Raw genomic sequence first — 25,451 nt, 5'->3', positions numbered from 1 at the left:
TTAATCTTATAATTTTGTTTGGTTTTAATGCAAAAACTGAGAGTGTTTTGCATGTACTGTAGGCATGTAGACAAAATAAATTTTCAAACTTTTAATTTTTGACCATTTTGGATGACAAATCTTGTTCAGCAAAAACTGCAATATTGGGCCAAAAATAGTTTTTGAGGTAAACAACAAAATAACATTTTTTCCTGCATTTCAGATATACCCTTAAGCACAGCAAATAAAATGTCTAGGTGTTGTTCAAATCTAACCCCTACCCAGATGACTCCAAATTAGTCATAATCATTTAAAGTACCATATCCAAGTGTATAATGGTCAAACAAAAATTGCAAAGGAAGGAAGAAACAACTGATACACAATTGCAAATGACAGTATTTAAAATGAGTGACTATACAAACGTTTTTTCTGTGTGGTCTGAAATAATAACCACATTGAAACAGGTACGTCAGTAATAGATATGACAGTTCATGAGAAACCAGACTTTATCCAATCAAGGTTCGCAACAGCTCATCATAGAACATATCTTACAGATAATGGATAAATTATCTATCAAGAAACATCATACATACAGGGTTATATTTCTTCTCAGACTTCGCTTTAAAACACTTTGCTTTTCCTCATGGAAGAAAATGAAGGTTCTGATTGGAACTTAAGTGTGTATAATCAGTAGCCATTTTATTCTCACCACTGTGGTATTCATACATCAGAAACTAGTTCTCCTTGAACTAGGCACTTTTCAGTTAAATAAAGCTGTGGGTTTTCTATCACATGACCGAGTGGCATGATGGCATGGTAGGGCCCTGGTTTTAAGTCTGGAGTTTGGGTTCTATCTGTGTGGTGTTTGTATGATCTCCTCGTGTTCACCTGGTTTCCTCCAGGTTGTCCAGTGTCCTCCCATAGTCCAAACACATACTGGCAGGTTAATTTGCTTTTGTAAACTTGGCCCTAGTGAGAGTGTCTTTGTGTCTGTGTGTGCCCTGCAATGGAGTGGTGACTGCAGTCCACCAGGTGTCATTGTTTCCACCAGGTCTTAAAGAGCTTGACGATAGTGTTGAATTGGTACAGTTATGCAAGATCTTTGCTCACTTTGTGGGTCAGGTGAAATCAAAAACATGAAACATGATGTCCAGAGCTGCACACTTACGTAACACAGTATCAGCTGAAACTGAAAGCTATGAGGTGTGCGAGCAAAGAAAAAGGCTGTAACAGGCTGTAAAAGTACAAAAAATACAAAAAAATGCTCAAAAATATTATTAAAAGACAATTACATTTTTATTATTGTCTCACCACATACACAGGTACTTGTTTCTGACATTTTATAAGAAAATTCAGAGTCCTTTTTGATTCATAAAAACCTGCTATACATTTTATTTACAACTAATACAAGCACACAGAAAACATTGGGTTGCCAGGGCTGCACATTGTACACCACTGTGTCAAAGACTTCAGCACCAAACAAGGACAATATTCACAGAGCTTTATCTGGGCTTTCCAGTGCCTTGGTCATAGCTTAATGGTTTTTTAAGTTTCTCCCACCCCCTCCCTCTGTCTCACAAAAAACTATTAAACCATTTGCAACATATGATCTGGTCTTTAATAACCTGCCTACAAATCTTTATTGTGCTGTTGTTGAGGCATTCTCTGCTTTGTTTGTATCTCTGAATTTTTACCTTGAATAATGGGAGTTTGACCAGTAAGGATTATGTGAATTTTCTATACCTGTACACCTCAGTCAAACACCTTTTTAAAGAGATATGCTGTTAGATTCCTCAGTAGAATACAATGGCATGCCTATCAGATATAACAGCAGCACAACCCTAACATCTTAGTAAGCAAGTCAAGATAAAAAGTAATTTCCTGCTCATTGCATTTCAGATGCTGGTCTCTTGCTCGATGACACAGACTAAAAATATATATAGCAAAGGCACAGCTGTTGAAAAGCCACGTTAATAAAATAACCAAAGTAATTCTTTGGAAGAATGTGAATATTTGAGTTCCCCATGGTGATAAGATCTCTTGATCTAGTCATTAATATTCTGAAAGCTCTTGCAAGGATTGCAACAAGGTTATTAATGGCTTGATCCCACTATCACTTGATCTCCATCCATTTAATTAGGCAAGGAAAACACAAAATGGCATGCTACATCTTACAGAACATGGTTCTTAAAAGAATTATATTATTCTTATTTACATTTATTTGATGAGGATAGTGGTGAGGGGGTGATGTTGAGATTTTCACATCAGTCACTAGCATTGCTGTAGAAATACAAATGTATCAGACAATAACAGTTGATTTATGCAAAACAAAAACAGCTCTTATACTTAAAATGTGTCTTAAATGTAGTCCTTGGAGAGCTAAGCCATATTCATTTTTTGTCTGAAATAATTTTTGGAACTACCACAAATCCAAAAAGCAGTAAAATATGAGAGGACAGACTACTCAAGCTACTAAAACACCAACAAATGAATACTGAAGAATTTTCAGACAAAAAAGTATGAGCCCCTAAAGTAAATAAGTTGCTGTCCAAATCAATCAGTAACAGTTTAAAAAACTAAATACTCTCATCCTATTTTTAACTGTTCCTTATTGAGGAACCTTGAACAGAACTACAAAAAACCCTTCTTCTGTAATTTTCACAAATTCTGTGCTAATCTTTGAGAGAATCAATACAGAGAAACAAATAACTCACAGTAGGTCTTCAAGTATAACTGGTGCCAAATGATACCGACAAAGTGTCCTAAATAAAATGGATTCATAAGGGCATTCCTATGGCTGTTTAGCACAATGCAATCTCTTGTATACACTGCTTGAATAACTGAGACAGTCTGGTTTTACCTGCGATATTTCTATATTTCAATAGTAAACAGAAAAACCTCCTAAGTACTAAAAGACATTTACTTATATAGTGTGACTGCTTTATAATCCTGACATGCTATGTAATGTAGTTTTCATAACATTTCCATGTATGTACTGTATAACTGTCAGATCAAATGGGTACAGTCTGGGACACTTGGTGAAAATAATTGGATTTAAAAATAAAGTTCTAAAATGAGAGAAACTGCTCTGCCATCAGCAGTTTTAAACATTAAGCTGTGAACTAAGGACTGGGTAATTTAATATTTATTCACGTTTTAAAATACCAAAGTTATCATCTTAACATCTTGGGAAAAACATGGCTAAGAGCTATAGCTTTGATGTTCACCTATCACATTGGATAATGAAATTAGGGAATCACAGAAGCACCGTTTTTTGCATTGCTGCCACCCAGCCCCGGGGTGCTATCAGTATGGAGTTTGTATGTTCTTCCAGTGTTTGCATGGGTTTTTTCTGGAAGTTTCATTGTTCTCCCATAATCCTATAATACGCTGGTAGGCTAATCAGCTTTTGGGAAAATAGGCCCTACGGGTGTGTGCGTGTCTGTGTCTCTGCCCCGAGATAGACTGGTGTCCTGTCCAAAGCGTATCCTGCCTTGTGCCCGTTTCTTGCCTGGATAGGCTCCATGACCCTGAATTTGAAGAAAAAGGTAGAAAATGTATGGGTGGATGTTATGAAATACAGTACTTTCTATGTACCTCATACCAAAATAATAAAACCAAAGATGTTAACATTTTTCAAACCTCCTCTGACAGGTGACCTTCAGAATGAAATAATTTCATAGTGCACAGTAGAACAAACCTGAAGAACTCAGCCTTGCCGCTGTTCAGGTGAACTGTGAACAATAGATTTGCAATTTCAGCAAGTGATTTGGAAATGATGATTCTTTTGACCATTCAGCATGTATCAATCTTTTAATAGTGTCTTTGTTTAGAACAACACTGTTGATTTTGCTGAATACCTCTGGTAAAGTACCTGGCAGTCACAAAATAACTTCAGGTTGTGAAAGAAAAACGTTTTTGGGCTCCTCAAAAATCACTAGAAAAAACTAAATGTTTGCTGAAAAAAAGTAATGTGCAAAAATCAACTGCAATTTATGTTTTTAAAATGTAAGACCTGTAATGTTCCCTTTTAATAAATGTTTCATTTGTGCATACCACAAATTTAATCTTGCAATTTTAAGAACAGAAACAGGTTTTAACCTATGAATCACAATACCACTTCATATTTTAAGAGAATGAAAAAAGCAATTCAGTGTTTTTTTGGGGAAAGAAATGCAGAATTGCTAATTAATCTGCCAAAGTCTGAGACCTTCATCAATTTTTAAAAATGTCTTTGCAATAGTAGTCAATAGACTTTCAGGTCATCCGGTGTTTTAATTTCCTTTACACCATCTACCATAATGCGAGTCATCAAGTTTCAAATACAATACCAAATATTAAAGATTCCTCCCCCTTTTGATTATCTGACCTATAACTAGGTGAGCAAAGAAGGGCCTTTGAACATAGCTGTGTTCAATTCATTTTTTGTTCACTTTAAATCACATTAATTGGAAAGACTTTTAAAGTGAAGGAAGAAAATAAAATGGGAACAAGAACAGCTGTTTCTCTATATACTCAATTCAATTACCTGGTCATGTTCTGTTTATCTATGATCTAGTGCAATTTAGTCATTCCAATATTTTTTGGTTCACCCCAGGTTTTAAAAGGCAGTGTGCATGCAAAAATAAAACCATATAGACTACAGACTGCATGTACAGCTCCAACATCACACCATATATTGTATTTTTTTTTAAAACAGACTTACAACATTACGCAAATATTTTGAGACAAAAATTATCTGAGGTATCTTTCAACATTAACAACATGAGTAGAGGCACAATTTGATTACACTGAAAACGAACAGACGGGGGCATACCATCCTCAGAGCAACATGTCACGGTGACCTGAGCATGTTTCCGATGAATTTGAAGACATTCTTAACTGCACTAGCTGATGTCAAAGGTTCAGTTAAAATCATCCCCTTTCTATTCTGGATTTTTTACAAATCATCCCCCCCCCCCATCATGGACAGTGATATTCTTGCATTGACAGAAGCAACACATCACACCATGTCATTGGACTGTACAAAAGAAATGATTAATCGGACTGGATATTTTGTAGTATTTCATCTAAACATTAGCTGCCTCTGGAACCTTTACAATTTGCGCTGTAAAGATAACAGCCATTAAACAATCACTTCTTACTGTTTTATCAGTAAGTAGTATGAGAACAGGAATCTAAAGAGCACAAGTGAACAGAGAACTAAGGTACTGCCACTTCAGTGTATCTGGTGTGAAATTATAATTCTGCTTGGGATCCAAGATCAACATCTATAAAGCAAAATATTCTAATCACTGAAGAATCTGAAATTATCTATAGAAACAACTGCCTCAATTCACTTAACTACAATTAATCAAGCTAGATTAATTTAAAGGCTTCCTCTTTTTCGTAACCTTCCTTATGTTGTTGTAGTGTGGGGAGAAAATAGGGCATTTTTATCTGCAAGTATAAGCAGCTCAGATTTGTTTCAAGTGTTTAGATTAAATTAAACACTTTCAATACAATATACCATTTTTCTAATATTTATGAACCTGATGTGCAAGCTGAACTGCAGTTCACGTACACCTGCAGTTTTATCTTTTATAATTTGTGCAATGTTCTTTTTCCCATTAATCTCTCATGCATTCCTTTACTTTATAGTTGCATAAAGAAATGATTAATTTACTGCATACAGTAGCTCCATCTATTTACTGTAACAGAGAATACTTTCGAAACCGGGAGCAACATAGTCCACATAAATGGTTATTCAGCTCCTCCAGTCAGTTTGGCATTGAAATAGAAAGAAGTGAAATACTGTAACTGCTGAGCTGTAAAATGCTGGATCAGTCACATGGCCAAGCATACCAGCAGTGCCATGTTCCAAAGACATCAGACATCAGAGAATATACAGTTCTACAAAGAATCAAAAGACAAGTAAATAACATTATACAGGATGCCTATTTGGAAGTATCTTTCAAACTTTAAACCTCAATCTCAAAGAAATGGTTTAAAGAAATACCTTTAAAGTAGTAAAGGAAAAAATAAGTTGGTTTTACATTCTTGATAAATGATACTGGTGAAGATCACGAAAACTGAGGAAGGGCAATTCTAAACTAGCTTCCCTGCACAAATCCACAAGAACAGATAAAGCGTAGAAAAAGACCTCTTTCTGTATTTGATCCATCAATTAGTGGTATTAGCAGCATGGTGTAAAGGCTTTACTGTTTGTCATTGACATTTGTGAAAGAAAAATGTTAATTAAAAAAAACATCATATAAAAATGGTCAACTGCTATTAAGTTCAATTTAACAGGACTACATTTCAATTTCAAATTTGAATTCTGAAAATGTGTGCTCACGTGAAACAAAATAAAATGGTCACAGTATTAGAGAAAATGTGATACCAAACCTTTCAGGTTTTGTGGACCTAAGAGAAAACCTTTCCAAAAACATAGAAATAAAAACCTTTTAACATGCTGGATTTCAATGATCACCGCTTTTAATATTTTCTATCACTAGTGCAATTGTCTTGAAAAATATGTTTACTTTCACTGTTAAAGGCATGGACGGACAGACAAAACAATTCCTAAAAATGAATATAAAAAATGACAGCAATGTCTAGTTTCTCGATTTCTTTTACAGCCTAAGTTTGCCTCATTCAGTTAAGGTGCACTATATATATTACAGGACATCCCATGAAAAAGCTTCAGAGGGGTAAATCATGATTATAAAAAAATACATTTAAATTGAAAATCTAATACTTTTTTTTTCCCCTGATGTATGAAACAGGAGAAACGTGTTAACCTTCAACAGTCTAAAAGGATGGGATGAAGACTACTGGAATTACATAAATATGAAGTTCAAGTATTTATGTAAGAGCAAAAAAAGGCTAATAGAAGAGTAGGGCAATACAAGCCTTAGCTGTTTTGAGGTGCATTTAATCTGCAGCAACCTCCGAGCTACAATATTAAATATTTTTTTAATTTCATTTTTATGCATGTTTCATGTGGGAATTCATTTCATAGCAATACCCACTATAAAATCGTATTCTGTCAATTTTACAGGAAGCTGAGATATGCACTCTGCTTGGAAACGTATCCTTAAATGACTGTGTCTTCCAAGTTCTTGTGAAGAAAGGGAAGAAGCTACGTAACTGTATTTTAAATGCGTATGGAGAATAAATCCTGGCTGTACCCAGACTGTCTCGCAAAACAATAATTTAATTGAATCATCCATAACTCACAAAATGCAAACCAGCGTCATAGATAATAGTTGCTTTTTACAGGATTCATTGCTCATTTGATGACTTCTATGCCAAGCATCTTTTCCACTTTGATGTTTTTTTCAAGTCTCTTCACTTCTCAAATCATATTAAAATCTGTAATTGAAATCATATGAACTATGCCCCTGAAAATCCTTCTGTACGCCCACATAGCTAAACACACATAGCCGTAGCTAATAGGTTACAGCACTGCACTGCACCGGCCTCTCCACAGAATAAAAAAACGCCATGGGATCTACTGTGCTTTGCATACAAAACGCTTCTCCATAGAAGCACTGTTCTGATCTTCCATCAAACTCCACTACTAGACAGTGCGTTCTTCAGCAACTCACACCTATCCTTACTATTGCTTTCATGAACACCTGTTGATTCACCCAAGAAAACGCAACAGCAGTAAAATACAAGCTAATTAAAATATTTAGCACTTTAGAATTTTCCAAAGTCTCCTACTCAAGTAAATTGGCCAGGTATTTTTTTAGTGCATAAAGTAAAGAAAACATAATTTAGGTCCATATAGATTTGAATGGCAACAGATTTTTTTAAACATTTGAACCAAACCGTACTTAAAAACAAAGCAGATACACCATACTACTAACCCAGTGCCTAACAATGAACATTACAACATAAGCCATACCAAACAAACTGCTTGACTCTCCCCCTAGAACCAAGTCACATTTTCCATGAATTAACTTCAGGCCTCTACAGACATACCCCATTAGCCGCAGAGAGGTAATAAGACATTTTATTAATCTTCCTTTGAGAAACTCAAATAAAAAATGCAAGTGCTGAACGAGGCTGGAATTTGTTCTTGGGTGCTTGTAAACATCCAGAGAGGGCAGGTCCCTTTTTCTGTGTGTGTATCGCATCCTGGTTCCCATGGCAGCCACGGCTGTCACTTCCCCTGACGCTGTTCACAGGCAGCGTATCGCTTCAGCGCCAAGAAAAAGTCCTCATATGTGATGTTTATGTGGGAGGGTAAAGAACTGCAAAAGAAAATTAGGCAGCCTTAGGAAAAAATAACTGACTTTATTATGCAAAGGGAACACTGACAAATATTACAGAGACACCTTTCTTCTTTTCTGAAGATTCTACATTTTAGAGATTAAGATTAGAGATTAGAGATACAATATTTTGCTCTAAATCCTTTTTACCCAACAGCAATTGTCCAGAGGAAAAAATAGAAAACTGTGACTGAAACAATGTTACTTCAGGAACTAATTACATTAAACATCTCTTCTCACTTTACATAATTATCTATTGCCTGGGTTATGGATCACATTCATAGCTGGTAAAATAACAGATTCATAATTTAATTTATCCTTTCATAGTGGACACCCATGAAGGACTACTCAACCTTCAGTGTGCAAAGTTGTTTACTGGGGACTTTCATCATTCTAGAAGCGCTGCTGTATATTAATGTAGATATAGATGCCCCAGATGATAAACCTGGTAGAGGTTAATATATTACATTAACAATTGTGAGTGCTGCCATCTAGTGTTTACAATATCAACAGAACAGTCAACAGAGACTGTGGGACAGCTTAGTATTCAACATTCAATGTAAGTACTTATTATACCAGAGCTCATAACTGCTGGGTGGACAATAAATGGGCACTGTCATGCCACCTGAAGAAAGAAAAATCAGCAGCAATTTATACAACAAAGCAATTACCATTCAGACACTGCTGCCAATTAGTAAACTCTATGTGACTGACTTACTGTTGATTTTGTTTGATGTGTAGTTTTAAAAACAAGTTTGCATTATAAATTGGAAATTTCTTCTCCTTGGGATGTATTAGCACAAATACTCACTTCAAACCAGCTACGGATCTTCCTTTCAGTTTGTCATTTTTTCCCTTTCCATTCAACATCAAACAAAACTCATTACTAAGAAAATGTTATTCTCTTGGAATGCAAAAAAAGGGTTAATGCATTCATGTAGTCAAATGAAGTGATTTTACAATAAACTGTATAACATCTAGTAATAATGTAATGTGAACAAAATCTAAATTGAACCCTAACCCAGAGACCACTTGCAGAAATGATGGGGAAGTTGATTTAAAACCAAGAACAGGAGGCACAATTTTAAGCCAAGGGTGGTGGGAGTATAAAACAAGTTACCAGCCACGATGGGTAAGTCGACAGCCTGCTTTTTTCACAAAACAGCTGAATGAGATCCTTGGATTAATGAAATACTAACTACTAATTGGGCTAGATGGACAAAATGGCCTCTTATTGCTTCTAACCTTCATCCACCCCATTATTTAAACAAAATGAACTGGCCTAGAATATTCTAGCTTTGTGCATTTATGGGGGAGATGTTTCTAGTTTATCACCTCCTTTCCCGTTTTTCCAATATATAATGTATTAACGACTTTCTTTTAGATATTTGCCATAATTCCAGATCCATCCAGATGTAGGATGTCAGTCATTTATCCAAGAGGCTAAATTCTTTAGAAGACTATGTAAATTGGTCACAAGTGGGCTCTATTCAGTCCCCTACAGTAGCATCTGATATAAAAGTGTTGCAGGGCAGCAGAGAAACACTTAATACCACTGATAAAGTCTGTTTTTTGGACTCCATTGGTTAAAATATAAAACCATGAATTAACAAACCCACAAAGAAAGCTACAAGAGAGGAAACTCATCACTGTTTCGCCTCAGTCTCTTCTTGAAGAAGGCCAAGCAAAAGACATAGATGAAGAGGTTGACTGTTCTTTCAGAATGACATGAATCGAGAACAACATAATACTTTATATTTCTAGGTTTTAAGCCTGAAAAGCCTCCCAGTCTCTTCTCAAAAACTGCAGTACCAACCTTTTTGCACCAGTAATATGATCATTCACACCCAAAAGCTACTGAAATTTAACTAAGGATGAACATTTGAATCCCAAACATGAGTTAAAACAAAAACCTCTCTGCAGTTGAAGTGTAAAAATTGAAAAAATAGAATTCAGCCACTCACATAAATTCTGTTAGTCTGATGTGCCAGGGAAGAAACCCTAGCGTGCTGTCCACCGGGCCAAACTTCAGCACTAAATCAGGATCTGGTATATGTTTTGCACCTGGAAATAAAGAATATTGACAACATTAACATGTTTGGCAATGATAGGCATCCACACAATTTAACCAGATTACATGGATCTTACAAACAATGTTTCTGAGAAGAGATACGAAATACATAATTTTATTGCCACTATATTCACACTTCCTCCAAGAGAATAAAGTCTTTCCTTGTAACCTCTGTCACTGTCCTTGGACCTTTCCCTCGACTCACTTCACAGGACTACCTTGTACCTTGTCATCATGGCCATGTTACCGTCCTTCGTTGAACCTACTTGGCTGAATGCACAAAATATCTCTGAGACAGCATTTATTATTAGGTGTATTATTAGTAGAATAATAATTTTAAAAAAAACTATTTTATATAGCACCTTTAAAGATGGCTTCTCAAAGCGCTTTACAGAATGACAACAACAATAAATAAAAAGAATACACACAATAACAATACACAGAGCAGACCGTGGACAGTGGTAACAAGTATAGAAGGAGCAGAGGGGTAAAGAATGGAACCAGTTAAGTAAAGGCTCCTCTTAAGGGGTTTAGAGAAGGTGACTCTCTGATATCCTTGGGGAGAGAGTTCTAGAGCTTGGGGGCAGAACAGGAGAAGGCCCTGTCACCCACAGAATGAAGACGGGCTTGGGGGACAGTTAGGAGACCAGAATTAGAAGAGCGAAGGTTGCGAGGTGGGGAGTAGGGCGATAACAGTTCAGACAGGTACTGAGGTGCCAAGCCATGCAGAGCCTTATAGGTGAGCGTGAGGATTTTAAAGTCCACACGGAATTTAACATGAAGCCTCCAGGATAGGAGTAATGTGATCGCTTGCACTAGACCTGGACAGGATTCTGGTTGCCGAAATATGGACATACTGCAGTTTCGAGTAGAGCATTACAGTAGTCAAACACAAATACAAATGTGATGATCAGTTTTTAAGCAACAGTTAGATAACATTGTGTGTAGTCTATCAATATTTCTGAGATGAAAAAAATTGGTGTTGACAATATGCAGCACGTGTGGGTCGAATGTTAAGCCAGAACTGAATATCACTCCAAGGTTTTTCAATTTAGACTGAAGCTCAAATACAGAACCACCTACAGATAGGGTTACAGGACTGGCTTTACAGAGTTGATGGGGGGTGCCAATAAGCATGACTTCAGTCTTGTAACAGTTAAGATGAAGGAAATTTTGAGTCATCCAAGTTTTTACGTCAGAGATGCAATTAGATAGAATAGAGACAGCCACATCAGTGTCAAGTTTGGTATAGATGTATATATGAGTATCATCAGCATAGAAATGATAGCTGAGGCCATGTGATCATGTAACATTAAACATGTAAATGCTGAAAAGCAATGGGCCCAGTATTGAGCCCTGAGGAACACTAGACTTAACAAGACCAATTTCAGACCTATACACATTAAGAGAGAAAGTGACAGCGGTCAGTGAGGTAAGACTTGAACCATTTGAGAGCAGTGTCAGAAACTCCAAACACAGTCTCAAGATGAGAAAGTAGGATGTCATGGTCAACAGTGTCAAAAGTAGCACTGAGATCAAGAAGGATGAGTATAGAAAGAGAACCAGAATCAAAAGCTATTAGAAGATCATTAGCGACTTTGCAGTTTCTGGGCTGTGAAGTTGACAGAAGCCAGATTAGAGGGGTTCAATAATGTTGTTTGTCATGAGGTGGTTATGTAACTGAAATGTGACAGCACATTCTAGAATTTTTGCAAGAAAGCATAAGTTGGAGATGGGGCCAAAATTGTTTAGATTGTCCAGAGCCATGTTAGGCTTTTTTGGCACATGGGTAATGGCAGCAGTTTTGAGGACCGTCAGTACAACGCCAGTGCTCAAGGACTCATTTATAATATTGAGGACAATGGGACAAAGAGAAGAGAAATGGGACTGAAATAAAGTGGTGGGAATGGGATCTAAAATAGATGTGATGGGTTTCATGTGTGTAAGTAGTTTATGACTATTAATAATAACAAGTAATAGGTTTATTCCATGCTGAAAAAAAGAAGAAAGAGAACACAACGTTTCGTCTGTGGAGCCTTCTTCAGGTATTAATAATAACTACTACTTCTAACTACTAATGCCATCTACTTAAAGGTTATCTTTCCAAAGTGGTAGACAAGGTATGTACCGTGTCCATGTTAAAAACAAGTTTAGATTGTGCATTACTTATTATGCATCAGACATCAGAATACTTAAAGTCCATACTTTAATACAGTAGGCAGTTGCCTTGATCTATTTTCTTACTTGATTGTCTACCTTTTTAGTGATTTCATGACTAATACCTCTGTGCTATTGCTCACACATTTTTTCATAAAACTAATTTAATGCCACTCTCTGTGAGTGAGCCAACTGGACATAATCTAATAGCTCATGTGGGTACTTTTACAATCTGATAGTGCAGCATGAAATGATAAATGTGTAAAAATGCCAAACTATCACAACAGTTATGATAAAGTGGAGATTTTTTTCCCCCCAAAGGAAGGTTTTATTTTTAAAATATAATGTCACCAATAGAATCTTATTCAGACAAAAATAACATTCAGCACTTGTACTGATATTCCTTTAAACAAAAATCACAGGCCAAAACATGCAGGGCACCTAAGGCAGCAGACAAATGAGTTAACAACACCCCGTTTAATGGCTCTTCCACATTCATTGGGGACAAAGGAGGAAATTGGGGGAAGGTAAGGCAGACCAAACATGTCCTCCACCAGTGACTGCGTTTTCTCTGGCTTCTGCTGGACGCTTTCCTTCTTCCTCCTATAATAATTTAGTACAGGGGGCAACTGCTTCTTCTTCTCCAGTAGTGCCTCCCTCCGTCAGCACTGCTTTAGAGTATATTTTTCACATCTTCTCCACCTGCACCTCCAGCTCCTTTCCCTGACACATGGAGCGGACTTTCTTTTCTCTCCCTGTTTATACATCTTCCAGATAGCTAAGCACCTGTGGCTAATTCCACATCATCTTCAATTTATCACACTCCTGCATGAAATGCCACAATGCTGCCTGAGCACATTGCTCCTCAGGGAGGTGTTGTCGCCCCCTTGTGGTTACTACCTGACATTTCATGGGTCCGACCTGCTATAGATGCAGTATCTACTACTGTATATTAGGAGAAATAAATGCCAAGATGTTTTCAAGTTTCTGATAAGATATGACATACAATATTATAATTTTAGGCCTAACCATATAAAAAAAAATCAGAATGTACATCATATGCCCCCTTCTGTAAAAAAACATAACACCTGATTCTTGTTGTTTTGTAATTCAGTTTGTTTTGTGGCAGTATTTAACTTCATTGAGTCATTTTGCCCAAATATACAAAATAGGGGAAATCATTGACAAAACGTTTTCAGGGTTATGCAGTAAACACCGTGACATATGATATTTACCTGTATTTGAATTTACAAAAACAGGTTTGCAGAACATAGTGTACATCAAATTAATCTCTGTAAAAATAAAACCCATCAGGAATGAGAGACTGCAATCGTATTATAAAAAATGGCACAGCGGATGTCTGTGTATCCTCATGACTTTTGGTAATCATTTCATCTTATGTAGTATTAGGCTAATCAATTTAATGTAGTCTTGGTACTTCTCCACTTTAAATTTTAAGTACAACCTTTAAATACAGTAACTGATTTTAATAAGTGCCCAAGCTACTTATTAGAACAAGAGGATAAGACTGGTGACTCTAGACTTTTGCATTTTCTGTGCTCCCATCTCAGCTGGTTTGTTTTGTACCGGACAAGTTTGTGTTTTGGCACTATGACATTCTTACACAGGGAATCATGTTAACCTTATGCTGTATTCTGTTAATGGTGAAGTAGCACAATGGAGATTTTTGATAGGGTTGTGTAATTCACTTTGTTTCAAGATTGTATTTAACTTAACAGATGACATTTCTTTCAGCTTTTAGCAAAGAAGCAGATTTACCTTCTGCATGGTGTTAGCTTGTGCCAATACTTCTTTTATACACAGTAAATTAAAGAAATGCATATTAATACCTAGTTACAGATAGCCCAATAAAATATTTGACTTAATATTATGTACTGTATAAGGGCAGTAGGTTCCGACACGATGGAGGTTTTTGTATGAAACCACATTCCCAAGAAGATAATGGGGAATGACCTGCTGACCACAGTCACCTGACCAATTGATGAAAGACAATTGTTTGAGTGACATTCAGAACCAGGAACCTGAGGCTTCCACTTCGGCTGCCATTGTTCTGCTCTCTTGCAAAAGAGCACACCCTCTGCTGAGCGCTTCACAGAGGGAGAAGGGAGCAGGAAAATTCTGCGAAGTGATGCACGTTTTAAGACTCCTGGAGAGAGACTTACTTTTGGAAGAGCCTGCGAAAGATACAGTATGTCTTTTTGAAGCAGGTAAGCAGCTTGGCTGCCTGGCTAACTTTATAACCAGGGACAAGCAGACTAGTGAGAGCTCAGACACACAGGTTTTTGTTTTGTTCGCTTTTTTCCCCCCATACATTGTAAATAAAGAGTAGTTTTTTAATACCTCACAGCTACGTTTGTGTCCGTTTTTCCCCAAACCCACTTATTTAAAGATCCCGTTAATGTACTGAAGCCACCCGGATATGTCAGTAGGGCTAATTTTGCAACATGGGAATAACTGCATCAGTTGAGAAATATTTTTACCAAAAGATAATTAGAATGATAGGTTCATGCTCTTTCACTCCACACCTTACTTTTTCTGGTAATCTACTTGTTCATCTAATCCTAGTTATTATAGAAGCTGCAGTTTTTGGTCTTCATGCGTTTAGCAATTAAACCTACAAAGAACAGCACATATGTTTTTTTTACTGACTAGCAGTACTTGTCCAGTGAAAATAAACAGTCAAACTGTGAGTGTGTAATGGGGCTCATCGGTACCGAGTCCCTTACAGATGGCAAAAACATCCTCTTGAAACTTGGATGGTATGAATTTAATGCCTCTCATTGTACATATACTGCAGGGCAGACAGACAGGTGTATATATAATAAACCAGTTTATATATATAAACCAGTATATATATAAACCAAGGTTGCGCTGGAAGAGGTGTAAGTGGTGCCAGCAGGGGGCGCTCACCCTGAGGTCCATGTGGGTCCTAATGCCCCAGTATAGTGACGGGGACACTATACTGTAAACAGACGCCGTCTTCGGATGAGACGTAAAACCGAGGTCCTGACTCTCTGTGTTCGTTAAAAATCCCAGAGCGTTTTTTTGAAAAGAGTAGGGGTGTAACCCCGGCATCCTAGCCAAATTCCCATTGGTCCTTACCAATCATGGCCTCCTAATAATCCCCATCTGTGAATTGGCTTCATTACTCTGCTCTCCTCCCCACTGATAGCTGATGTGTGGTGAGCGTTCTGGCGCACTATGGCTGCCGTCGCATCATTCAGGTGGATGCTGCACATTGGTGGTAGTGGAGGGGAGTCCCCATTACCTGTAAAGCACTTTGAGTGGAGTGTCCAGAAAAGCGCTATACAAGTTTAACTAATTATTATTATATAACTAAACTAAGATGAGATTTCTTTGCAGACAACTAAGATTTTGTTTTGAAAATGTAAAATGTAGCCGATAACATTATAATGGTAAAATGAATCACCACAAAACAGTTACACAGCAGCATCATGATGACAAGAAACGCATAGAGACCTCACCCCTTACAACACAACACACACTTGAAATTGGAAAAGTTCTTATACTCTCCTTTCGTATGTTGTGCATCTTAAAACACAGTTTGCAATGAAAAGATACCCTCTGTGGCTCAAACAAGAAGAAATTTAAAGAGGTTCTCCTGTGGTCTATATGGTAAATCAGAAGCCAAAAAGGGTATTTCAAAACAATTAAGTCTCTGCTGTAAAACTACCAGTGGAAGTGAGTTTCTGGACCTGAAGCTGTGCAATACTCCTGTAAATCTCCTGTTACCTTTCTGGACAGTATTAGTGTTGGCTGCATTCTCCACATTCTTACCATGCTATTGTTAGTGAGATCTAAATGCCAGGAGAGACATTCAACTGAGCAAAGCAGAGCCCTTGTAAGTATAAAACTATATTTATGACATATTTCTATAAATATTACCCAGGGGCTATAATCTTAAATAAATTAAAGTGATTAATTTCGGTCTCCGTTACATTTGAACAAAACTAGTTTATCACAGGTCCTTCAGCACTAGCATTAATTGAAGACTGCAGTTATTATCTGAGAGAACTTCTTAGTCAAAGACTGCATTAATGAGATACATTGGAAAAGCATAATGATAGCTACACTTTACTAAGATGTTTTTTTCTGAAATCTGATGTTAGTTTCCTATTACCTCAACAGGCTGTATATCAATGACCTCCTAGGTTGTAAGGGATAAATGTCATCATTAATAAATTGTGGTTCTGATATATTTATCATTATACAATTAAAATCATTTTCCATTTTGTTTCATCATCAACATTCCTAATTTAACAGTCCTTACACCCTAACTATCCATAAGCACAAAACTGATCAAAATCCTTCAAAACAAAAGTTGTAGGAACTAGATTTTGACAAACATTCCACCACAGAGAAAGTTCCATAGTGAGTCGTACTTTGTTTATGTTCATCTTGTTTACATACACACAGTTTTTGCTTTGCTTGCCTGGGGCACAAGGAACTGTTTAACTCCAGTGAGGACCACTCCCAACATTAAGTATCACTCACCCTCCTGGAGCAAATCAGGAGACGACCACATTAAGACGGTACACACAGTTTTCTTTTGGGACATGACTTACCTTTGAGTACAGAGTCCACCATGTTTACGTCTATATCTGCGGCCCTCCTCTCCTTCTGTTCCACTAACTGGCACAGCTGCTGGGCTGCTCTCACTATGCTGGGCTTCCCATCGTCTGGGGACAATACCCTCACTGCTGCCTGACACCACAGGGCTGCAAACACAGCAAACCACTCTGTTACCATCTCAGACAATTCACACACATGTAGCTAACTAAACCTGCATGTCACAATCACGGGATCCCCTGCCTTTAAAACAAGGTTGGTTAGAAAGTCTTGGGGTCCCCGTTAGGAATGTTTTTAGACGTGCCTCTTCAGCTGGATATAACAAACCTGCTCAGGCAGGTTATATGGAGGAGAAACATTTTCACAGTGTAATAAGACCATTGCAGAATGTCCCTAATTAAAGGTATAAAACACCAAAAATAATAATTTTAGGTTTAAGCAAAACAAAGCCTAAATCTGGTTAGAAACTGCTATTAATTACAGCTAATGGATATTAGTCTGACAGAGTAAAATAAATCTGAATACTGTATTGGACTCCAATGACATACTAAGAGTTAACTTAGATCTTTTTCTTTTTAGTCCTGCTGGCCAAGAGCAAAGGATGTTTTTGCATTACAAATGCAAATGAGTTTTAAATGTAATGTTTAAAGATAATGTTTGAATGGTGCCAAATATACTACAGGCTATGTTCTAAAGCCGATAGTGACTTTGGAATATAATACCCCGTAATAACACAGTAGCTAAGGTCCATAAATGAAAGATCTGAGGTGTTTTACTATTCTGTTATAACAAGTACAGTATTAAGATTACGGTTCCTTTAATTATTTAATGCCCTAGATAAGTGAATTGATTTTCTGTAATGGAAACTACTACTGCACCAGCTTAAAGTTTAGCCAACACCATGCTTTCATGTAAACTGTTTATTTTCATAATAAGTGTTATATTCTATAAACAAAAGGAAGTTGATATTCCAGTTAAATGTGTTTACAATACAACAAGGTAAAATCAACAGCAACTTTTTTAGAGCTTGTTACACTTACAAATCTTTTTTGTCTGATTAAGCAAGGACTGACCTCTTCGATTTCGATTTCTCATTATGATGGAAGACTGAAGAGCCCAATAAAAATAATTTTGCAAATGTTATGCGTGTTAGTCCTAAAATTAAACCTGCCTCAAATCTAGTAATTTAGTCATAGCGATCAAGAAAGGGAGTGGGGTGATTTAACTCTAGTATTTTCTGGAAATGTTTAATGCATTGTGTCTGTATTATAACATTAATAACATGTTAATCTATTACATTGTTAAACTCTTATAAACATTTAGTCTAAAAGGTCTGCATTTTATACTGTATTATGTGGACTAATACTATAAGTGTCCAAAAGGAGCCTATTTATTACATCACAAAAATAATAGAAAACATCCATCCATTTTCTAACCACTTCTTCCAATTCAGATTTACGGAGGAGCTGCAACAGACCCAAGCAAGCGGACACCCTGGATGCCATGCCAGTCTATCACAGGGCAGACGCACGTTTGCTCAGAAGCCAATTAACCTACCACTATGTCGTTGGGCTGTGGGAGTAAACCCATGGGAGCACAGACAGAACATACAAACTCCACACAGATAGCACCCTGGATGGAACCAGGACCCCCACAGCGCAAGGCAGCACTGACCACCCCGACCAATAGAAAATATGAATCCATTTTTACTAACTGTAAGGAGCGATGATAAACCTGAGGTGGAGTATTTTTTTTTTTTGTTTCCTTGAACTGCCAACTTAGGAGTCCATTTTCTCCTGAAGGTTTCCGAGTTTGCCTTTAAGCTATCCACGTGAGACAGAAGTTTCAAAGGTGTATCCTTTAAAAATGTTGCTAGAACTTTGCTCGTTTTCATTTTGTCCGCCACAAATAGTTTTCTTTTTAAAAGAGAAAGGTTCTTGAATACTGCCGTTTCGTACTATTTATCGACGTTATTACAATTACATAATCTTACTATGCCATGACTAACTCCGCACTGTAACAGGTAGTGTTCTTTGAGAAGCCCTGGAATATTAAGTGACTTTATCCAGATTGCTCCAGCACACCCAGCTGTATAAATGGGTAGCAACACCTATATGTAAAAAATATAATTAGAACCTCTGGGAGTCAGTTTTGATAAAACCATTGGTACTTTAGGAATAATATAAAGCATTAATACTTCAGTAAACACTACTGTAGTTTACTGGGCAGTATTCCTGAAAGAATGTATCTATTTCTTTCAAAAAGCGATTTTACATCCTTCAGCCCGCACACTTGCCTACATTACATTTTGCAGATCACAATGTAAAAGTGTCAGATCGGTATGCCAAAGACTCCTGGGTAGAACATACTGATGTCCCCGATGTACAGTACATCTTTTCTAACACGATGTAATGGTTAAGTATACTCTGCCATTTGAGAGGATTTTTTCTCCCAAAAAACAACTCCAGCTACTGGATCTGCAGGAGGGTCCTCCTTCTCGAGGAAATAAATGCCACACTTCCCTGGAAAAAAACAACAAGTAGTCTCAACAGTAATCAAACAATTGATCAAAAAAGGCCACTCACCTTGGTGGTCCAGCTTCTCATTACTGTTATTTAAAAACTCAACAGAGGGTTTTAAAGTGTCCACACCCAATAGATCTTGCTGCTGCTTTAGGATTTCATCCATGAGTCTTGAATTATTTCTCCTAAAGATACCTGTAAAACAAAGATAATATATATCAGTGCAATAGGGCAGATCTTAAGGCAAGAACAACAGAGTTGGAGGGTTTCTGACTGGTTCAACCAGTAAAGGCATTTGTTCGAATTCAAAGTGGTCAATGATCCATGTGTCATGGGTCTGAGCTTGAGTCATGTCTCTACCTGACTGTGTCCAAAACTCCCCAAGAAGGAGTGTGCTATTGGATGTCCAATACAAGGCTGTGTTTCATGTAAATTGTTAAAAGATGGGGGATCGAAGGTGGACAGGTCAGAGGACCGTTGCAGGGCTTATTGTTCTCAGCTTGGATACGGAAAACACAAAAATAAAGCCTAAAAAATGGGTGGGTATTAAAAAATAATAATAATAGCGATTCTTCATTTGAAAATAAGTTTAAAATATATTCTTTCCCAATAACATTTCCTTTATAGAAAGCTGATAAAGGCCAAAGTAAGAGGATTGGCAGACTTACAAAGAACAGAACCTTACAGATGTGGCTCAACCAGTAATGGCAACTCCTTGGAACACACCTTGAACCCTCCAGTCCTTAAATCACTGTTTCAAACCTGGCTCATGCTGTCAAAAGCAATAGAAACTGGGATTGTCCAAGCGACTTTGCACAAGTGGCTGGGTTTTGCCAGAGGCAAGTCTGGGCTTAGCTTTTCGCAAGCAGCAACTTCTATGATATACTGGGCACCTGTGAGCTTGCAGTGATGTCAGAAAGATACGCTACATCTCAGATCATCACTAACTAACAGGTGCGGTGCAGTGGCTCTGTGGCTAAGGATCTGTGCCTGTGGCTAGAACGTTGCTGGTTCGTATCCTGCGGCCGGCAGAGACCTCCTACTCCATTAGGCCCCTGAGCAAGGCCCTTAACCCCAACTGCTCCAGGGGCACCGTATAAACGACTGACCCTGTGCTCTGAGCCCAAGCTTCTCTCCCTGTCTGTGTCTCATGGAGAGTAAGTTGGGGTATCAGAAAAGACGAAATTCTTAATACAAGAAATTGTATATGGCCAATAAAGTGATCTTAACTGTCCTGTCAAGTAGTTTTAAGCTTGCACAATTTTCCAAAAGCAAGAGATCATATAGAAACAAACAAGAAAAAAAGACAAGTTATGGAAAGAAAGTATATAACATAAGATCACTTTATTAGCCCTATACAATTTCTTGTATTAGAAATCTGTCTTTCCGAATACCCCAACTTGCTCCACCCCGTATAGATGGCACATTAAATTTGAAGCTGGCAAGAGTAGTAGATAATTAATGTTAGGCTCTATTACTTAGCAGCAAAGGAAACATATCACTCTTTGAGTGTTTTCTTCATTATGGGACCATACGTGACTGATCATGCTACATTTCAGTATTGCTGACTGTGCCATATTCACTACATTACACCACGAGTGAGAGAGTTGATTGGGCACAAGTGAATGATGTGAAGACTGAAGAAAATCAAGAAAGGCACCAATTCACCCTTGCTTATCAAGAGAACAATGTTGAAATGCCACCGATAGGTTGGAAACTGGACTATGTCAGCTCAGATGGACTTGGTGAGCAGCGATGTGATGAATCAAGGTTTTTGATTGCCTCTGTCAGTGTGGCGTAGATGTGCAGAATGATACACCGACAACTGATGGGGAGACCGATCTAAGTGTGATGGCTGGGGCAGATGTGTCAAGTCACTACAGAATTCCACTAGCAGTGATCGATTGCTGCCTATGCGCTCATCTTAATGTGCCAGCAGGACAAAGTAAGTCCTCGTGCTGCTTGTGTAACACTTGTTTTTCAAGAGGAGAATGTAACAGTTATACCATAGATGTCAGTTTGCCAGACTTGATCCCCATTGAACACCAGGGTGACTCAAAAGATACACATGCTTGTCCAGACTCTGTCCCTTTCTATTGTGAAGAACGTACCACAAATGTACAGCCTGTATTGCTTCCAAGAGTGCACTTCTGTACTACAAGCCTGAGACTTTCACATCACCCAACCACCCACCCACCTCCATTGAGGAGGTACATTAATCAGCATTAGACATTTTACCTAGGTCTTGTCAATGAGCACATGTGCTACAAAAAAATATTTGTGTTTTCCTGATAACTTTGTGAATTTGGTACCCTTAAGAGTAATATGTTTATTATTTTCTTGAGTTTCAATATAGTAACAAAGAATCTTATATCATATCAGAAACTTAAATGTTATCAGATCATTACCAGAATGGCAAAAAGATGATTCCCAAAAGGAAAAAAAAAACCTTTTCAATGTCTCTTCTTGGTGGACTTTAAATACGTTTAATGTTCCACTTTTCACTTCTTTTTAAGACATACGAACATTTGTGACTTAAATGTTAGTCTTTTCTGTATAGAACAATTCAGCACATTGTCTAGGACATGCAGTTTTGGGGTTGAAATATGGCTTCAGTTCAAAATAAACTCTTTCATTTTGCAGTAGGATGTTTTTATGTTGGCTCTTCTGGCCAGCTTAGAATCTCAGGTTTGGAGCTAAAATATGAAAGCTGACACTGTGACAGTGTGATGGAAAAGTTATAAGGGTTACTTAACTATGCTTGCAAAATACTTCCTGTGTAATATACTTCTGAACTGGAGGTCTTGAATTTTCTACATTTAAAAATCAAGATATTACAACTATCACTACACCTCAGTTTAATGTCCTTTTGGGGCAGCGTTGTATTGTCACACCAGTATACCAGTATCAACTTGTGTAGTTCAAATCCATAGGACAATGCAATTATTGACAAGTATCACTGCACCTAGTAATAACGTTTTGTTTGTTGTAAAATATTTACTGTTTACTCTAAAACATACAAAGCTTTAGCTAGCCTCCTGCAGTGAGATTAGTTTAGAAACACAGGAAATGAAAAATGACTCAGAGTGACATGATCAGCTGATTGAAAGTCTCAGATTCAATGATGAGTTTCTGTCATTTGACAAAAATCACATGACTTTCAGGCCTAGGAGATTGTGATTTGCTTCAGGTCTTTCCAGGGTCCTTTGCAATGGTTTCAGGTTTCCATTACACTACCAGACTGAATTTTCTGTATAATCCACTGCTCTCCCATGGTGCTTACAACAATTCACAGGCCCATTAAATCAACTGCTGAGAGGAAATGCTACTTCTGTGGAAGTTTGAAGAGTAAAACCCTGGGAGTTACTGTAAATACTGCTAAAAATACTACACCTAGACACAAGTTAGTTTCTACATCATACATTTTTCACTTTTCATTTTCTACAGATTATCCCAAGCAAACAACTTCTTTTGTTCTTCTTCCAGATGATAAATTCTCAAAACAGAGGACTCAAGCAGAACTTCTGGACAATAGAGGAATAAAAACCTTTTGTCTCTAGGTCTTTACTCAGTGGCAAATATTTCTAAACCAAAAAAGAGGATATAAAAGGTAATGAAAGACCATGGAAAGAATGGAACAATGGTAAGAAAGTGAAGTAGAATCATTTTCCTATACGTTAACAATTATTACACGATTTTAACGTGTAAAATCAGTCAAAAGATTTAAGTCCCATTGAATATTTGTGGGATGAAGTAGGACAACATGTAACATCTAGAGCTCAGAGACCAATGAACAGGAACATGCTTGTACAAGCTGTGTGACAGGAACTGGACAGCATCTTGAACCCAGTGCAAAGCATGGGTCTCTGATGTACAGCTTGTACTGCATTCTGTACAAGCATGCAGTACAAAACCTGTGAGCCTAAGACTTTCACTGTAAAACCCATATACATCAACTATTGATACCATAGCTACAGAACATAATGCATGTACCGGTTTCATTTTTCTTTTCAACTTTATGAATATGTTGCAGTTAGAAGTGATGTTTCTTTTGATATGCGGGATAAATAATTAATGAAGTAGTTGAAAATCTTGGATAACACTCGTGTCTGTTACCCTTCTTTGAAATGTTCTCTGAAACGTACTGAATGAATCGATTGTATTTTAAGACTTGTGTCTTAAAAATGTGGGTGTCAAGAACAGTTGACACTATATTTCCAACAAGATGTCACCTGAAACTTTTTGTGTAGAACAGAGATACAGTATAAATACAGAACCTGTTAATATTGGAGCAGAACAAAACCAGAAAGTGGATGTAAAAGCAGTGATCGAGAAACACTAACGCTATTGTATCATTTAAGCTTCTTTAGTATTGTTTTAATTCTGTACTCCTAAAATCAAACCACACAAACTGAAACACGAAAATTTTAAAAAAGGTGCACCTGCAAGCCATAACCTCTGTGTGTCTTTCGTATAAGACTAAAACCCAGTTATCATTGTGTTTTTTTCAGTCTGATACAAAGTTAGTTCCGAAAACCAGCGCCAGTGGAGTAGAGCGCCGAAGCACGGGTAAGGAAATCGGGACTTTACTTCCTGACTTTACATCCTGGAAGAACAGCAAAACACATCATTTCATCTGCTGTTTTGCTTGACGGTGTCCTACCTTGATTATCGTAGACGCTGACATAAGAGATGCCTACCGCCATGCACCAAACCACCAGGTTGGCGATGTCTGTATAGCGAGGCTCCTCTTCTGCGATCAATAAACCTACGTGCAGCGGGAGCTTCTCCAGAGACTTCCCGTCCGCTCGCCAGCGAACCCGCCGGCTGCTCCTCTTGCCGGTCCCGGCTACCGGCTTCTTGTTCTCGTGGATGTGGTTCTGGAATCCGAATACTGCCGGCACTAGGACCGCTGCCACTGCCCGCTTCCACAGCCGCCAGTTCCAGTTCCAAATTCGGATTCGGAACCAGCTGAGGAGCGTTCGCTGGAGGTGGAGAAGGGCGTGCAGCACTCTCCACACAAACTCGTACACTACTGCCATTGTACTATCTTTCGTAAATGTTCCAGGGACCTGTTTGTGCCTCAAGAAATCACACCTTGCTGCATTCCAATTCTTAAAGTGACAGACGCACATAAATCTACTCGGGGGATGCCATGTAATTCACTGCCAACACCTCAGCTCGCCGGCTGCCATCTTTCACACTTTTCACCTTTCAACTCTGAACCCGCAATATTACATGGAGCGCAGCGATAGGATCCTGCGTCTGTTACGTAATAGAGGAGCTGAGAGGGGTGGAAAAGAAACCTGTGAAGTTTGTCAAGTATCGCCACCTATTGGAAGGAGTGGGTAGCTGAGACCTGTTAGCACAGAATAATGATTACAGATCAGAAAAGCCGAGAGAAAAAATGATTTTAGGCAAAATATAGTTTTCTGATGGTCTCAAATCAAACAGTTAATAGATAAATCAATAAAATTGCCATTACATTCTTGTTGAAAATTAACTGTTGCGACCTTAGCAAAATTAGAAGATTTCTTTACGATCTGTAATGGTTCAGCAATCTCAAATACGATTAATGTAGTCGCATTTATAAACATAGATGTGTATTCATGTTCCCATGAAAGCAGTAGCATTGTCATTCTTTTTTTATCGCTTTAAGAAAGAAGTCTTACAACACACCTGAACAGACAAGGTTGTGCATAAACTCTTGATACTTATCTGTGTCCTGAAAACTCCATCTGGTGTTTTTAAAGAAATCATTTAAATTGCCTGTTTCTTCTGAGTTTTCCAAAGGCCGTGGATTTACCCGTTGAAGCTGAGCGTCAAGATTTCTGTGTATTTTTAGCGAAG

At 37.7% G+C, this 25,451-nt stretch overlaps 1 protein-coding gene across 1 annotated transcript; it reads right to left on the bottom strand.

Moving 5' to 3' along the window:
- Positions 1-1,251: 1,251 nt before the first annotated feature.
- Positions 1,252-24,813, bottom strand: nus1 (NUS1 dehydrodolichyl diphosphate synthase subunit). The gene is made up of 5 exons (XM_006626288.3): positions 24,265-24,813; positions 19,665-19,796; positions 17,076-17,228; positions 10,205-10,304; positions 1,252-8,222 (listed from the first exon to the last, which is right to left on the bottom strand). The coding sequence occupies exons 1-5, from the start codon at positions 24,734-24,736 to the stop codon at positions 8,132-8,134; spliced, it is 948 nt and encodes a 315-aa protein (XP_006626351.2). The 5' UTR covers positions 24,737-24,813; the 3' UTR covers positions 1,252-8,131.
- Between the last annotated feature and the right edge of the window lie 638 nt (positions 24,814-25,451).

The sequence above is a fragment of the Lepisosteus oculatus genome, chromosome 2 (genome assembly GCF_040954835.1).
Source record: "Lepisosteus oculatus isolate fLepOcu1 chromosome 2, fLepOcu1.hap2, whole genome shotgun sequence".
NCBI lineage: Eukaryota > Metazoa > Chordata > Actinopteri > Semionotiformes > Lepisosteidae > Lepisosteus > Lepisosteus oculatus.
This window is presented reverse-complemented; position numbering and strand designations above follow the sequence as displayed.

Bases quoted from the DNA above. Each gene is read 5' to 3' on its own strand.
- nus1 (XM_006626288.3), bottom strand. From the start codon at position 24,736: ATGTGCGTCTGTCACTTTAAGAATTGGAATGCAGCAAGGTGTGATTTC. The intron at 17,229-19,664 runs GTGAGTGGCCTT...CTGTGTTTGCAG, and splicing joins TGAGAAGCTGGACCACCAAG to CCCTGTGGTGTCAGGCAGCA. The intron at 8,223-10,204 runs GTGAGTGGCTGA...TTTCTTTTGCAG, and splicing joins ATCAGACTAACAGAATTTAT to TTCTTTACCCTCCCACATAA.